Raw genomic sequence first — 16,369 nt, forward strand, 5'->3', positions numbered from 1 at the left:
ATAGTGGTACGTGTTGTGACGAGCAGTTGAGGCGATGTTCCATATAGTCGGCTACAGACTTTGCAGCCGCTTCGGTGTTGTGCGCCATGTCGCAGTGTCGGGAACTGTTCTTCGCAACACCACCATTTTGTTTGTATTTGAACGCAGAATGCTCGCATGTCGCGTTACAACTTTGCGCGCAACCACTCTTTGACATTTATGAAGACTGAATCTTCTTCGGAGCTCCATGTGTTAGCAAAACACTGTTACGTCTACACTGGATAATGCACGTGTTTCACAATGGCCTATGCGCATGCGTATGACCTTGAGGTCCCGGAGAGGCTTATGTCCGTCTTCACTAGATGGCGCACAATGGGGTGGTGGTGGTGGTGGCGGTGGTGATAGGGCTTGCCGTTGTCGGCCTCACGTATGTGGGCAACGTCACGACTCACGCCCTGGGGGAATGTGCGTCTTGGGCCGACTTCTAAGGGAACTGTGCCGACATATTGGGGACACAATGAGGACGACAGACGCTCTGGACAGAAGTGGGGACCAGTGGGGAAATCGCACGAATGGCGCGAGCTTCACGGCCACAGGGGTGACACAAACCCACCATTGTTGTAACTACCCTCAAGCGGGTGCTTCTGGCAAAACAGCCATCTTGTCCTGATCGCACGTCATATAAAACGTCGCTTTGAGGCCATGTGACTTTGTTTACATGTCGTTTTGCCGCTTACCGACATATTTCCATCGTCATAACGCCAAAAGATGGTCGTTTTTTTGCCAGCGTGAACTATGCGGTGCTTCTTCCGCAACATGGTAGCCCATTTCTCCTTAGTTTAAGTACATTGCATCGGCTCAGTGAGTCGTCATCACATCTTTGGGAGTCGTCAACAGTACGGGGCCTTATGTGCAAAACTGCGCGTTTTATTGCGAGATTATCGGGTAAAAATAATTACTGTGATCGAAAGACATCCAAAACGTTGCGCAGAAACAACAACGCATTGTTTACAAACGGTTTGCCCGCCGATCACGGGCGCCGCCATCTTTAAGGTCACGTGTGCTTTGACGTTTCCTGTGACGTGCGACCAGGACCTGTCCAGGATGCATTGCGTTCGTCCAGCACGCTTTCGTCTACGGAGCAATACATTGGATGTCATCCCTGTGTTCACGGCCCCACTCCGGATCGGTTTTGGTCCTTTGTGCTATCCACGTGGATTTGTCTTGACGCGCGCCGAGCATGGTCCGTTGGAAAGCCGCCGCTAGGATACGACGCGCATGTGAAAAAGGTGCATTGACGAGCACTGTTACGTACCCACGCTCTTGACGCGCGGCAAGGCTAACAGATGCGCAAGGCCGCATAAGGCACCTTAATAGGTGAGGTGGGTTGTAAAGTCAGCTGCGGAGAACTCCAGTGCTGCTTTGCGGGTCTGGTCCTAATCCAGGCGGAATCCAAAAGGAGTGAACGCTTGCGTTGTGCACTCCGATGGTTGGTTTTTCTGTATTTCCGTGCTGTAATTACACGTAAGAATTCCACGTTTCTCCGCTACATTGTAACCCCATCAGGCAGCTATACACGTGGGCTCTGGCAACAAACCGAAACGACGAGAATGTTTCGCATGCCGCTCGTCGGGGTAGGTAAGCATCGCTTTCTGTGCTGCTCGTTTCTAAAGACATACCAACATAGGATTACACCTTACATCTTGCATTTCCTTCAGTTTTTCACTGCAATATCCGTGAACGATCGCGAATTGACGGCCGAAGTTGGCACGGTGAGCGTCACGTTACGGTGCCTGTTTCGACATGAAATCAACATGCACCTAGCCTTCCCATCTAACATTCTTTTGAAACTTAATTTCTTGTGCTCGCGTCCACCACCGCAGCCATCGTGCAGCAGCGTCGTCTGTTCGCTTAGAACCCGAAGTCTTGCCTTCCCAGTTCCCATCATGCTTACAAATTGCCGGTCACCTATTACGGTGGTCCTAAGGAGGCTACGGTGTAGGGGCGTTATAAGGGCGCGCGACCAGGGGGAACGTACAGCCAGAACTGGAGAAATTGATTAACTGATATAACTGATATGCATTAGCCCGTATCTTTCGTGTGAAATAGGGATCTATATCTCGAGTTGTGTTCAACCAATAACGTCTTATTAGTTGGGAGTGACTTTTTCGGCTTAAATGCCTTTCTCAGATTCGGGGGGTAAAAATCGGGCGCTATTTTTAAATATGTAATTCGTGGAGAAATCGGGTGATAATTGTGCCTTCGGGTGTTACATAACCTAGCATTTGATAACCCATTTCTTCATTCATTCTCTCATTCTTTCTCCAAACAAGGATCAGTCCAGCGAAGACAGCAGATGCGTGGACCTGTTGACCACGTCCAAGATACGAAGATACACAGCCATACTTCTTTTTGCATCGTAAGGAGGCTCTAACTAATAAGCACGTATTACTATTACGCAAACATGGTGAATACGAATTACTTTTGGTGTGCACCAACTGATAGCATTCACATTCGGTGTGCCGAATATGGGACGCCGTGTCATAATTGGTACTACTACTTCTGCTACTAATAATTCTTTCACCAAGCATAGGCTTCAGTAAAAGCAGTGCCAGCCGCCACTTCAGGCTAGAGAAAGCAGGTGTGGTAGATCACCCAGAATCTAAAACAGACTATGGGAATTCATGATGAAACGTTCCTGAGCAATAAACCTCTACCCGAGAAACGTCATCATGACGTTGGTAGGCAAACTGAAAGAGAAACAAATCGGAAGGGGAGGGTTGGGTTCCACGAATGGACACTTGTTCGCTGCCTCGTACTGAAAGAAAAGTAGGACCGAAGGTCGCGCCCATTTCAGGGACAATATTAATCCCCTTAAGACCGTGGCTTTCGAGAGGGACCTTGTTCACCTCTAGCTTCGAGCGGAGTTCAACTCTACCAAATTGGTGGCTCTGTCGAATACCATGACGTCATTTGATTACAAACAGGGAGAGGTCTAGAGGCAACACGAAATGGGCTCACCGTGACCATAGAACCGTGCCCAACATCCTCTCCATCCTCTCTCTCTAGTTCTAGTTCGGTAGGCGCTTCTACTTGTCTGCATGGGTGTCACCCTTGGCCCGCCAGCAATGGTGTCATGACATCACACACTTGTCGCTCCTGAATGCACTGGACTAGTCATTATCATTCAGTATGCCGAAGAGCTTTCCTCGCAGATTTACGTTATCCGTGAGGCGACCCTACGTCGCATTCAGCACTGTGTTCTTTGCATGGTTACAGCAACACGGTGCCGTGTTCAGCTTGCCACAACGCAGATACTGTTTCTCAGTATCTCATATGATCGAGTACTGCGACCGATACACATTCTTAAAAATGAACTTCACCGCAGAAGCCACCCTAGCCAACCGTCATCTCCAATGATATCGTTATCGGCCATGATTTGTTGAAAACGGGACAATTTTTTCTGACATTTATGCTGTTCATAATCGTCACAATAATGATGTACTCCTCCCGTTTTCAACAAATCAGGGCAGATAACGATATCACTCGAGATTATGGTTGGCTAGGGTGGCTTCTGTGGTGAAGCTCATTTTTAAGAGTATGGTTCATAATGACAGTGAGGTACCCGAGAACAGAGGAAACTTGACACGATTTTAGACCTCTACCCAAGAAACGTCATCATGACGTTGGTAGACAGAGTGAAACCCAAACAAATCCTGCCTATTTGTTTTGGTCCAAACAAACAAACCGGTGTGTTAGACCGTGTGAAGCCCGCTTACATTGTGTCCGACACTCCTGCACAACTTCCTTGTTCCACTGTGTGACCTCTGCCCCCGGAGCCCAAGCTCCGTCGTACTCTCTCCTGGGCCAGCTCCCTCGACCTGTCTTTAACTCCCGCCTCAGGCAGTCGAAGAGGAAGGGGAGCCCTGTAGTGAGCCGCAATGCCATCTGCAATGCCATCAGCGCTCATTCCCTTAGGCTTAGGCCAGTTCTTCCCGTGGATTATTCTGAAGCCAGTCTCTTTCCAGGAACATGCTTCCTACAAACATTACGCGTCTTCGTCTCAGGATTTTGAAAAGATAAAACTGTTTTCACCGAACATTGGATCCCATTCTTCTATATCGCTTTTACGAGAAATTCGCAAATTCGAGCGCTAATTAACGAATTTCGGATAATTAGACGCGTTCCGGTTACAAAATCCTTTCGATAGGATGTCTGCCTTGCCGTAGAACCTGCTGAACTATGGTTTGATTGATTTGAAAAAGAAAAAGTGGCGATTTAGTGCCAAATATCTCTGTTCTGGCTACTCCGAAACGATATCTACGCTGCTGTGATTGCTTTTGTGTGGCAAATCTGTAACGACTAAAAAGTAAACAGCCTGTACATACTGAGTACGCGGATAGTTAACAGGAATCAATTTGATTTCGTTTGATAACGCAGGTTCACAACGGGGATCGGCTTCTATGGACTTCAGCTGTCGATGACTCGTCTGGGCGGCGACCCATACTTGAATTTCGTAATCGCTGCGGGAGTGGAATTTCCGGTCGGAATTGCTTGCTACGTCATTATCCGTTTCTTTCGTCGTCGTCGGGCGACGCTGGCCACTTACTGGGTGTCAGGGATATGCTGTGTCGGTATATTCCTGGCAGGGCACGGTGTGTACTTTTGCACTTGTTCACGAATTCAGAATTATACCCTCTCAGACGGACTAATTTAGTGGCACCTTCTACCAGTGAGACTTGCACTTATAGTGTCATTCGTGTGTTGTCGCATGACATCTTCTAGTGACACTCAGCCGAAAGTGCACTAACGATATAGTGAGTTCCCCAAACTCACTTCACTTCTCTTCGGCTGTCCGAGTGTGTAGCCTCGACGGCAGACTTTGTAGTGCAGGTAGTAATATTGAGAAAAAGCGAGGGTCCCTAACACCACAATATTCTTAAACAAGTATTTTGAACAGCGTGTTTATGTGATTTTAGTGCAGTGTGACATTGTGCCGGAAAAAAAACTTGTCATTACTCTCGTTAACAGCCTGTGAGAACTTCGCGGCCTCAGCGACCGGACGGCGGCCAGTTCTAATGCGTTAGCATTAGGAGTGTCAAAATGGAAAAAGTGTGTGCGTCCGTGTGTGAGATGGCGAAGCCTCACCGAGGCAGGGGTATAAATTGGCATGTAGAGAGGTTATAAGTGGATAAATGCAAATGGTAGTAAATGATTTGAAATTGAAGTAGTCGCATGTAATTAAGAGAAAGAGGTAAGAGTAACTGGATGTAATTAGAGGTAATTGAAGGTAATTAAAGCAAAAAAGTTGAGGTTAAAAAAGGTAATGAATGTAATGTATATGTAATTAAGAGAAATATTAAAGGAAATTAAAGATTACTGAAGGTAAGCGCAGGTTACCGTGGGTAATTGGTAATTGCAGGGTAACTGAAAGTCATTGAGGCTAATTAAGGGCTAATTAAATGGACTTGCATGTAGTAATCGAAAGTGTCGAACCGGAACTCAAATATAGACAGGAGGTGGACAACCGGAAGTCAGGTTAGAGCGGAAGTGGATACGGGAAGTCAAGTATAGATGGGAAGTGAGCAACCCATAAGTCGGATTTAGACAGGAATTGGACAACCGGATGTTGGGTTAGTCAAGTACGAACCAGAAAAGGCGCCGCTAACGCATTTCTTTCGCATTTACCGTTAAACCGCCACTAAATTTTTTGTTTTGTTTTGGGGCACATGCATGTTTGAGGCCAATCTGTTTAATGTTGGAAGAAGATCTGCAGGAGGCGTTTCTAAATAAAAGAAGAAAAAAAAACATTCTAGGTGTAATGCGCACGCCTAAAAGACTTGCCGCCGGTTATTCTTATCTATCGTAATAGCCATCATATATCTTAAGTGACAGGTACTTAAGCCGTGTAGCAAGCGCGCAATAAAGTGACATTCGCTTGGTTGGAGTGCACTTCACCAAAATGACACTAAATCAGCGCGTGCGACAGGCGTATTAATTTATATTCGTGTGAAACTCTGTACACGACGTGAAACAATTCTCTCATTCTTGGAGGAATGCTCACGACGCGAGCATTTTTCTCTCTAATATACTTGCAAAGTCGTATTCCGATGCGATCGAGCCTTCGCAAATTATTATGCAGCGAAACTTTGGCGCTGCAACGGAGGAATGCTTCCATGACTCCCTCAGTCCCAGCACAAACACATCTTATCGTAGAAAACGGCGCGTGCGCCTCTTCACAGGACAGTGCGAGGCGCACCCGTTTCCACGGTAACTGCATGCTCATCCGCAGGGGAATTCCGTGCTTGGCGTACGCTTGTAAGCGCTATTACGAAAGCAACGTGATCCGGAGACGAGCATGATTTTGTGAATGGAGTACGTGAGGTACAATACTAAAATCAGTGCACTAATTACATGCGGTTACACATCGTTTCTAAAAATCATCCTCTTTTATGGATATTTGTATGATGCAGTTTTTTTGCCCGGAAATATATTTGGTCTGAACGGAATCATATATATGCCACAACTTCAATTTTACTCACAAGAGCGGAAACACAAGTGCGGGCTTTTGCAAATAATTGTTGGTGCGGTGCTTTAGTAATAGCTTTACGTCGCCGCTGTTGTTACGTGACTCTGGATTCATACTGCTTGTTCCCTTTTCAACCGTTCAAATTCACTTGGAGTTGAGGGAATTTCCGAGGATTTTCGCACATTTAATTGCGTGGTAAAGTACCGGCAAAACACCGCTGGTACGCTAGATGCTAGGTAGATGCTAGACAGTACCAACAGTGTTTTGCCGGTATTATATCGCACAATTAAATGTGCGAAAACAGTCGGAAATTCACTCAGCTCCTCAAGCGAATTTGAGCGGAGCGCATTACTCATTAAAATGTCGAAGCCACAACTGGGCAGACAAGCAACCTCCTGTTCTCCTTGACGTTCGCGAGGCCGTAAATCCAAACCTCGCTTGTTCGTCGCCTGATACTGATCTCGGTAACGGTACCTTTTTTCGACTGCGTGTCCACATCTTCACCTTTCCTCCAGACAAGACTCTCGACCCATCCGACTATACGTCCGACTCGAGCGCCTCAAGCGAGCTTTCGCCGGCCTAAAAGTGATAAAAGTGCCGCGACATACCTATACGTCTGCCACATGTCTCCCCGCATTCACGCAACGCATCGCTCGTCTTTCGACACACCAGCGGGGTGACATAGACCGGCTTTCCCCATTAACCGTAATTAATTAGTTTAGTTTTAATTAATTAGTAGTAGTTAATTAGTCTCCCATTAACCGCTCTGGGCTGGCAACCGGCTTCGCTCCTGGCCCGGACAACAATCGTGCTCCTGGTTTCGTCGCCGTTCTCATCGTCCATCTACACTCAAGTCTTTTTCGAAGGAAGAGGGGGAGGGCGTCGAGTGCTGTCTTGTCTTCTTTTCGGCTGCCTTCCTTGCTACCACAAAGCGTTCATGTCACACCAACCAACCCAACCCGTCCATTTCATGTCTCATACTAACAAGTGTGCCCTGCTGTGTAGTGAGCCACAAATCCAGTAGTTATGTTCCGCACCCATAATCGCACATGTATTTGTTGTTGTCGTTAGAGGTCCCTACAATACACCCATATAGTCTGCTAGAAAGAGATGACATGGCACAATTTCGCTTGTCCTGTACAGCCATTAGTCATAAGGTACACGGTTGAATTTGCCCTTTTGCTCTTCACGCCCCCATCCGTCCATGTTTTTGCTGTTCTACCTGGTAATAATACAGGGCCACAAGGCGCACACAACAGGTGGCAACTGATCTAAAAAGTGTTATACACTAGCAGACAAGAACGTTGTTTCCTCTGGCACCGAACACAAGACTATATCCTAGAACTCTCTTGCAGACATGCTCTGGCTTCGGCTGTCATTTGCAATGGTCGGCAAGTTCGCAGCTTCGACAGCGTTCACAATCATCTGGATATTCGCTGCCGAGGTATTCCCTACTGTTCTTCGCACCGTTGGTGTCGGAGCATGCATGATGGCTACGAGCGTAGGAGCCGCAGTGGCACCCTTCCTGGTAGAACTGGTAAGCTTCATCACCATTTGTGCAGGACATGCAATATCTTTCACTAACCCCCGGTGCCGGATTTAAGGGGAGGGGGAAGACAGGGCATATGCTCCGGGGCCCCCACCAGAAAGGGCCCTCCTCTCACTGCAAGTATCACTTATTTCTCCTGTAAACGGTACAGCTCAGGTTCTCAGCAAACGTATGCGGGAAGAACTTTCGTGCACTTGGGGAAAATGCTACGCTAGTTGGAAGATCCGTTCGGTTTATGCCTGATCACGGGCATAAGGCTGATAACAGGTTCAAAGCTTTAAGGACACATACACACACTCACATAAACAAAAGGTCTTGCAAGCAGTGCTAGGACAATGCTGCGTCCGCGGATGGGAAGTACGAAGGTCTTCAAGCATTAGTGCGGCTGACAAATCCTCCTGCGACGTGGGTTCCTGTTTCAGCGCTCCCTCTGAATCTGGTGGCAAAACTAACTGCTGGGTGCTGCCCTGCTGCTGTAGCCTCTTTTGTAGTTCCTCGAGCAGTATACGAATTCTTTACAGCATCCACGCAAAGACGACGGTGATGAACTACCTCATCACAACGGTTCCCGGCGACTGCTCAGAAAAGCAGCCCGTTCCAGTTCGGGAAAGTCACCACCATACGATGATCCTGCAGAGCGGACGCTGGGGAAGCCTTTATCACGGGCTACTGCTGTCGTTAAAAGCGATGGAAATGATTGCTAACCGCCGATAAAACGATTGAATTACGCTTTAAAGCCGGTGGTATAATGGATACAATGTCTAGGTGACTAGTCTAGACTAGATGGCGCAAATTTATGCCGCGTTTTGGGACAGTGTTTTAGACAGAGTGAGCAAGACTACTCGTTATCGTTCCTCGGTCCTTACACTACATTTTTGGCGCCGAAACCCGGGAAGCGTAGCCTCACTCATTGACGGAAGGATTCCAGGAATGGGAAAATAGTATAGTAATGGTTCCGACTGTCCTCAGCCAGAACGTGAGCCGAGCATGCGCTGTGCATTCTCATGCGTATGGTCCATTGTATTATAATCGCCTATTTGCTGCTTTCACGAGGAACTCCATGCATTCTAACGTGGTCTCGTGGGCAAACTGGCGTGTAACTGCGTGCCCTTGCCTGGGGGGGGGGGGGGTAACGTTGGGTGGATATCTAACCAATGTAGAAGGAATTTCTTATCCCCAACAACATCCCCGTAGATGTCACGATCGAAAGTGTGCTTCCTTCGATGTATCATTTGACATCTGTATGCATTGTATTCCTATTTCAGAGGTCTTACACTGTGGAGGCGGTTCCCATGACTCTCTTGGCCTGCTTCTTACTTCTTGCCGGCTTCCTAGTGATACTCTTGCCTGAAACATTCCGTGTCGTGCTGCCAGACACTGTGAAAGAAACTGAAAAGCTGGGAAAACAAAGGTAAAAAAGCATCAGCTAGTTCGCGCGACCCATGTATCCAGGAGGGTGGTGCCATAGATATTCCATAGTCGAAAAAGTCTGAGATTGGGCACTAGGAAGAACGACAGACACACATAGGCTTCTTCATTCTTCTTCAACTATGAAATTTATCCACCAGCTTGCCCGTGCTTGCTCTATTGTGAGCGGCATAGATATCTTTGTTCGAAGAAAAGTACACGCAAGAAAGGTCACTCAACCGAAAGGTCAACTTGCTAGTCCCTTAAAGAAAGCTATCGGGGAAGGTGATATTAATGACGAAAGTATGAAAATTTCCGCCCAAGAATTTGTATTTCAGCTTCCGTTCTTGAGCGCCAATTTCACGAGCGCGGGCTGTCTTCGGTGGCTGTGATGTAATTTGCATAATTTTCGCAAAAACAAGGCAATAGTGTCAATACTATTATTTAGGGTAACTATAGGTAGGCTCGTTACACAGAACGTCACCATATGGTACTCCGATGCACTCAAATTTTCGCAGCATCACGTTGCTTCGGTACAGGCTGAGCGTTCTGGCTGGCAGTTCTTCATCAAGTGCACCAACAATATAACGAAACGATTGTTTTGCATTTCAGGGAGCAAGAAAGCGATCCAGCAAGTAGCACCGTTCTTCTGAAAGCTGCGAAGCATAGTGAAATACGAGTGTAGCGTCCCGTAAAAGAAAAGAAATTACTGCGTCGAGAGATTGGAGCGACGGTTTGAGAGGTCGCCATGCTATGTCAGACGAAACAATATTCTTCGCTCAGGGCACGCCAGCAAAACAGCCTTCAAAGCACAAATAAATACTAACTGCTGACTAACTGGAACTTGTGGGTGATTTTTTTTTACACTCTTAAACTGGTACCCTTTAGTAAACTGTAAGTAATAGCAATATTTTCACTTCTAGTTCAGATGTTACAAAGTAGCTTTTGAGTAGTACGTTTTATAAACTTTGCTAGGACACCTGTACGTAGAGGATAATAGTGAGTTTTAGTATACCGTTGATAAGGTTATCGTGCCTATCGGAACCAATCGCAGTTGTGCGTGACTCAGAATCTTATCAACTGAATGGTTCCTGTTGATATACGGTTCGACGCAAGTCACCTTATCAACGGTCTGCTAAAACTCTCTATTGTCTCCTCCCCGCCACACAGACATGAAGGTTACAGAGCGGGCATCTCTAAGCAGCATTTACACAGGAACATAAGCCAACAAGACACCTGCTTTCATGAGAGCAGATGTCTCGATGGTTTGTGTTCCTGTCTCTGTGTATTTGCTGCTTTGAAATGCCCGCTCAGTACCAACAACTACCCCACCTACCAAGTCTTTTCAGTGAAACTTGCAATTTGGCCAGCCGTGGTTTGTTCTACATATATAGACGACTGCCTCCTCATGGACGGTACGCACAAAAATATGCTGTAAATCAGCTCTCATCAGTGCGTAACACAAACTACATTTGCAACATACAGCCATGATCACTGCATGCACACCTTCACATGCACAACAAACGAAAAGGAAGAAATAATCGCAATTGGACAATATTAATTGTTTTCTTGTCAAACCTGACACTGCAGCAAGGATTGAAACTGCTCCCGTGGCTCAGTGGTTAGCGTGCTAGTCATGTCACGTCGAGATTGGGAGGTACTCGGGTTCGAATCTCGGTGCCGGCAGTGCTGTCTGGGGTTTTTTCTGAGTTTTCCTCGGACGCTTTCAGACATATGTCGGCACAGTTCCCTTAAGGCGGTGTCACATTGGGCCGACAACCGAGAGAATCAGTCGGCTGACATCCAAAGACATCGTGTCCGCGAACCAGTCACTCTGCAAATACAAAAGACGGCCGACACAGACATCCGTATGTCGGCCGTCGCCGAATGCCGCTGTCGGCGGCCCCTCCTGACAAACAAGCCTGGCACACTGAATGACAGCGACAACCGACAAGCTGCGTTGTCCCTTCTTTCAACATGGCGTCCTGCAATATGCATTTTGGCAAAGGTACGGCGAATTCTCGTTGTTTATAGTTGACAATCATTGTCGACCAGCTCCGGTGGCGCAGCGGTAACGCGTGCGCTTGGAGACTGGGAGGTCCGCGGTTCGAATCCGCGGGCCGGCTGTGCCGTCTGGGGTTTTTCCTGGGTTTCCCTCAGATGTGTAATAGGCGTATGCCGGCACAGTTCCCCTGAAGTCGGCCCATGGACGCAGCTATCCTCCCCCCAAGCGGATTCCGCTCGGTCTTCCACTTCACCCTTTCCTCTCCTCCTCTCCACCACCTTTCCCTTCCCGAGAAACATGCCGCCTAATCAGGCAGGCAGACCTCTCGGGTTCCTCCCAACGACACTCCTCCTCCTCCTCCTCCACAATCATTGTCGCAAGCCTCGGGGCAAACACAGACGCAAGTGTATCTCGTTTCTTGTCGCTGTGCCTCCCCTGCTTGAGTTGGCCTTGGACGGCCTTGCAATGCGCTTTCCGTGGCGTATTGGGCCCTTCGTCAGCTGAAGTGGGATTGTGCGCGCGTCATATGTGCCTTCATGGACCCCTACTCTGTTTTGTGATTCGCCAACGGGGCTCCGAGTAGTGACTTCATAACTCTTCGCCCTTTCAACATCACCACCACCACCACCATAACTCTTCGATGTACGTTTCGCAACCCCAGCCGACCAGGGACCCCAAGGTTGAACCTCTGGACAATCGGACTCTGCAACCGCACGTTCCATTTGTTTTACCCGCAAGTGTATATTGTGATCGCAAGTTCTATTTCTTCCGTCTTATTGTTCTCGTTCAACTGTGTCTCGAAGCTGAGTTTGTTACAATATTTCATGTTCCCGCACAACTGGTAGAGTGCTTGTAATAAATTATGCTACCGAAACAATTGTGTGACTGGATTACTCAATGATCGGGTGACCAGGTCCCGTGCGTAAGCTATGCAAGTTTCATGCACGGAAGCTTGTAAAATATTTGCTTGTTTTTAACTAAATGCAAATGCTTCTACCTCTTAATGCCGTTTCTGAATCATCCACAGTACATTAAATCAATTTTCCTAGAAAAAGAAAAAGAAAAAGAAGCTTTTCGTGCAGTATGTGTCCGCTGTCGGCAATATATTTTGAGCAACGATCAAACCGCTGACGACACGTCGTCAAACACTGTCTGCCTGCCGATTTTGCCATCCAAATCTTACTGAAGCGATACTCTGTTGACTTGCGTCTGTCGGCGCAGTGTGACAGCTGTGACCTTTACAAAGTCTGTGACCTTTACAAAGTCAGATGCCAAGAGCCTTCTTCGTAAAAGTACAGAAAGAAGATCGCGCACAATTTGGAAACAATCAATGAGACCAAAGGACTACCTTGCATTCATCGACCCTGAAGCAGACAGCATAATTCCAAATGGAATTGAACGATCAGTCAAAACAGCCATACATCGCACACGACTTGGAGCGCTGTACACAGGAACTACAAGGCGCCAGCTAAGGCTCTGCGACTCAGACCTTTGCAAACGATGCAAAGTCCCAGAGGATACACACCACATAATCATGCACTGCCCAGAATATAGCCAAGCCAGACTTAAACTCCAACAGACTCTAGCGGCACTGGACAACAGGCCTTTCTCCTTTTGCAAGATTACCGGAAGATGGCCCACAAGGCACCAACAATCCAAAGCACTGAAAGCGCTCTGCGTTTTCTTAAAAGACAGCGGTATAAAAGACCGCTTCTAAATTCCATCACTCCCAATTATTATATTTTAACGCGTAAGAACTGGAGCTGCAGGCGCCCTTACGGCAGCCACCTAGCTCCAATACATCACAATCCAGTTAACTTATCATATATCATATGTGACAGCTGTGCTTTGCAATACAACGTATGGTGACAATGTCTGTCTTCCCGTTTCGTTGTCACCTTCGATGCACTGCGACCAACGAAAGAAGATGCTCATCGTGAATTCGCATGCATTAATGTGAGCGTCGCTCGCTTCTTGGAGTAGACTGTGTGTGTGTGTTTTGAAAGTTCGTGTCTTGAGAGTTGCAGTCAACGAACGCAACGCTTTTGGCTCGGTACGCACGTGGATATTTGTGTCAGACTTTTGAGTCAATATGATGTACCAAACAAATGTGTATTTGTCAAAAACTTGCCTAGTTGTTTTGGATTACGGAATAACGAGCGTACCAGTAAACCAGTAAATAAAACCAGTAAAAGTAACAGCCGATGGTAGCCAGGACCAGCCGAAAGGCGAGCCAAACGGAGTGACTCCTGAGTCCTGACTGGCCGAATGCTAAATATCATTTCAAGTTAATTTTCGTTGGTTGCTTCATCAGGGTTGCCTGAATTATCTCATACTATGGGCTGTATGGGGAGCTATGGGGAGCTGGCTAGACTGCCCATCAAAAACGAAACTATAGGGAACTTGTAGTGAACATTCGGTACCGGGTAGACCTGGGTAAACTGGCGCGCCTTTCGAAAACCACACAAAACGCGCATTGAAACAAGTGTGCCAGTTTGCTTGCTTTCATATGATGTCATGATGGGCCACCCGATCATGTTCTGTCCTGAAGCGATTATCTATTGGAATGTTGTTCCCGGTGGTAGGGTGGCCTCAGTTTCGTTTCCAACTTCCCCGAAAAAGAGGAGACGCGGTTGTATAGTGACGTCAGTACTTGGTCTGACCCATCCCTGCCCGACCTTCGGAGGAGAGTTGAATCGAGTTAACTCTCTGGTTACTCGACCTTAATTTCTAACGAAGGTATGCTGACGTCATCGTGATACTGAACCCGGTTTTGAGACACCGCATCGAGTAGAATGCTACTCCCGAGTAGTTTTATGAACGCACGCCCACCACCGCCGTGTAGTGTCGACTGCCGAAATTCAGCACACCTGCTTGTCTCTCCTCCCACCAGAGCGCAGCACCCACTGCGTTGCTCTGACCAAGCTAGGGCAGAGCCGTATATAGAGAGAGCTTGGCCATCTGTTGTTCTTTTGCCGCTCCACGGGAGGAGCCTGTTTTCACGTCAGAGACGCCGCTGCACCGCCCAAAATCCCGAATCCAAGCGAAACCTGCTTATCAGCCAGCAGATAGGCGCCATTTTGGTGCAGTCCACCGGCTAGTCGGCAGGTGCTTTTGTCGCGCTCAATGTGATCTACCACAATCGTCGGCTTATGACGCACAGGCGCCTGTGGTAAGGGAGGGGGGGGGGGGGCTCTTTGTTACTAAACTGAAAGGATTCATGGGCGAAGGGCTCTGGAAGGGCGCGATATGCACGCGTCTTCCCCCTTGCGTCGTGAATAACTCCTTGCATCAACATGGCGTCGGTGACCGGTTGACGACTGAAGGACAATAGAGCGCATCGAAGCAACACCACCAGGATACCGAAAGCCTGCGCGCTCGTCGGCTTGACGTAAAAATTAAGAGTCAGCCAATTAGGCTCTTGATTCCACCGGCCGTAGCCAAGCACGAACGTGCTTCCAGCGGTCGTGACCATGGAGAAGAACCACCGTCGTCGGCGAGTTGTGATTGAACGTCCCCGCGTACAAAATCGGAAAACTTGGAAATAAAGTGCAAACCGGTCTCAGTCTCTCTCAAAACTGATTTTCGGTGAATCGTTTTGCACTGTTTGTCTACAGGGTTAGTCTAGCAAACGTCACACATTTTGATCGCATCGTAAAAATAGAAGACGGGGTTTATCCTACACCAAACTTTGTAGACTGGTAGCCATTTGTCTGAAGTTTTGTTGGAATTTTTTGTGAGCATTATGGTCCTGTAGAAGAAAAATTAAAAATCAAGCAAAATTTCAGTCTATGCATTTTCTATGGCCTATCTCGCTCAAAAGCCGCCATTATCTGCTGTGTGCGCTTCATTTTCATTTCACCACACACAGGTGGCACCAGCGTACAGAACAAGACTAGAACAAGAGGATTGGTGCATAACGTCAGAATCGGCATGTGACATCGTTGTAGGCAGCGCTACCTGTGTGAAGTGATCTGGATGTGAAGCAGACACAGAAAAAATGGCGGTGTTTGCGTGAGATGGGCCATCGAAAATGCATGGGGCGAGATTTTGCTTTATTTTTAATGTCCTTTCTACATGACCATAGCGCCTACAAAAAATTCGAATGAAACTTCAGGTAAATGGCTGTCAGTCTGCAAAGCCTAGGATGAATCAAACCTAGTCTTCTATTTTTACAGTGCGATCGAAATGTGTAACGTTTGCTAGAATAACCCTGTAAATATTTAGGTCTGCAGATTTCAGGTGAGCTGCAATCATTTACGGGTTTTTGAATTCGCAGAACGGTGAATCGCAGTTGCAGACGAATTCCGACTATATGTGTCCACGTAGTGAAGGAGGGAGAGGGGGCAATGCGTAGGCTTTCTCTATCTAGGTGGTGTTGATCGAGGTCGGTCGTTCAGCGGTGACGTCGTACGACGCGGTTCAAGTTAGGCTCCTCCTAATGGCCAAACTCTCTCTCTATTAACGGCTCTGAGCTAGGGTAGAAGTGTGTGCCACCGGGTAGCCTCAAACATCGCGCCGCTGACACCGGTTCTGGCCGTCAACGCTCCGATGTCGGGGAACGAAGTTTTAACTTTTCCGAACACGACCGGGAAAAGGCATAAATCAGCCATCATGACTTGATTTCTTTTTCGTATTTCTGGGGCAATAATATTCCGACCTTTTATTGCGTGTAACAAACGTGATCATGGTGACCGTGACATGATCTTCGGCTCGCATATACGTAGTCTGCGGCATGGTGTGATCAGTGGTGGGGCCGCAGACTTTACGCGCAAAAAATGGAAAATCGGACACCACGAAGTGTTTTTACAAACGCGCAGAACAATGTGGGCAGTCCAAGTATGTTATGGTGACATCTCCTGTGCATAGTTATCATAGGAGAATGCGCGCTCAACTCTGA

At 47.5% G+C, this 16,369-nt stretch overlaps 1 protein-coding gene across 1 annotated transcript in view; it reads left to right on the forward strand.

Moving 5' to 3' along the window:
- Positions 1–10,301, forward strand: part of LOC135368162 (organic cation transporter protein-like) — a 70,979-nt gene extending 60,678 nt beyond the window's left edge. The window contains exons 13-17 of the mRNA XM_064601282.1: positions 2,313–2,398; positions 4,420–4,634; positions 7,864–8,045; positions 9,323–9,468; positions 10,077–10,301. Coding sequence (XP_064457352.1) covers positions 2,313–2,398; positions 4,420–4,634; positions 7,864–8,045; positions 9,323–9,468; positions 10,077–10,149 — 702 coding nt within the window. The 3' untranslated portion in view covers positions 10,150–10,301. The remainder of the gene's footprint in view (positions 1–2,312; positions 2,399–4,419; positions 4,635–7,863; positions 8,046–9,322; positions 9,469–10,076) is intronic.
- Positions 10,302–16,369: the final 6,068 nt, after the last annotated feature.

Source organism: Ornithodoros turicata, chromosome 9 (genome assembly GCF_037126465.1).
Source record: "Ornithodoros turicata isolate Travis chromosome 9, ASM3712646v1, whole genome shotgun sequence".
NCBI lineage: Eukaryota > Metazoa > Arthropoda > Arachnida > Ixodida > Argasidae > Ornithodoros > Ornithodoros turicata.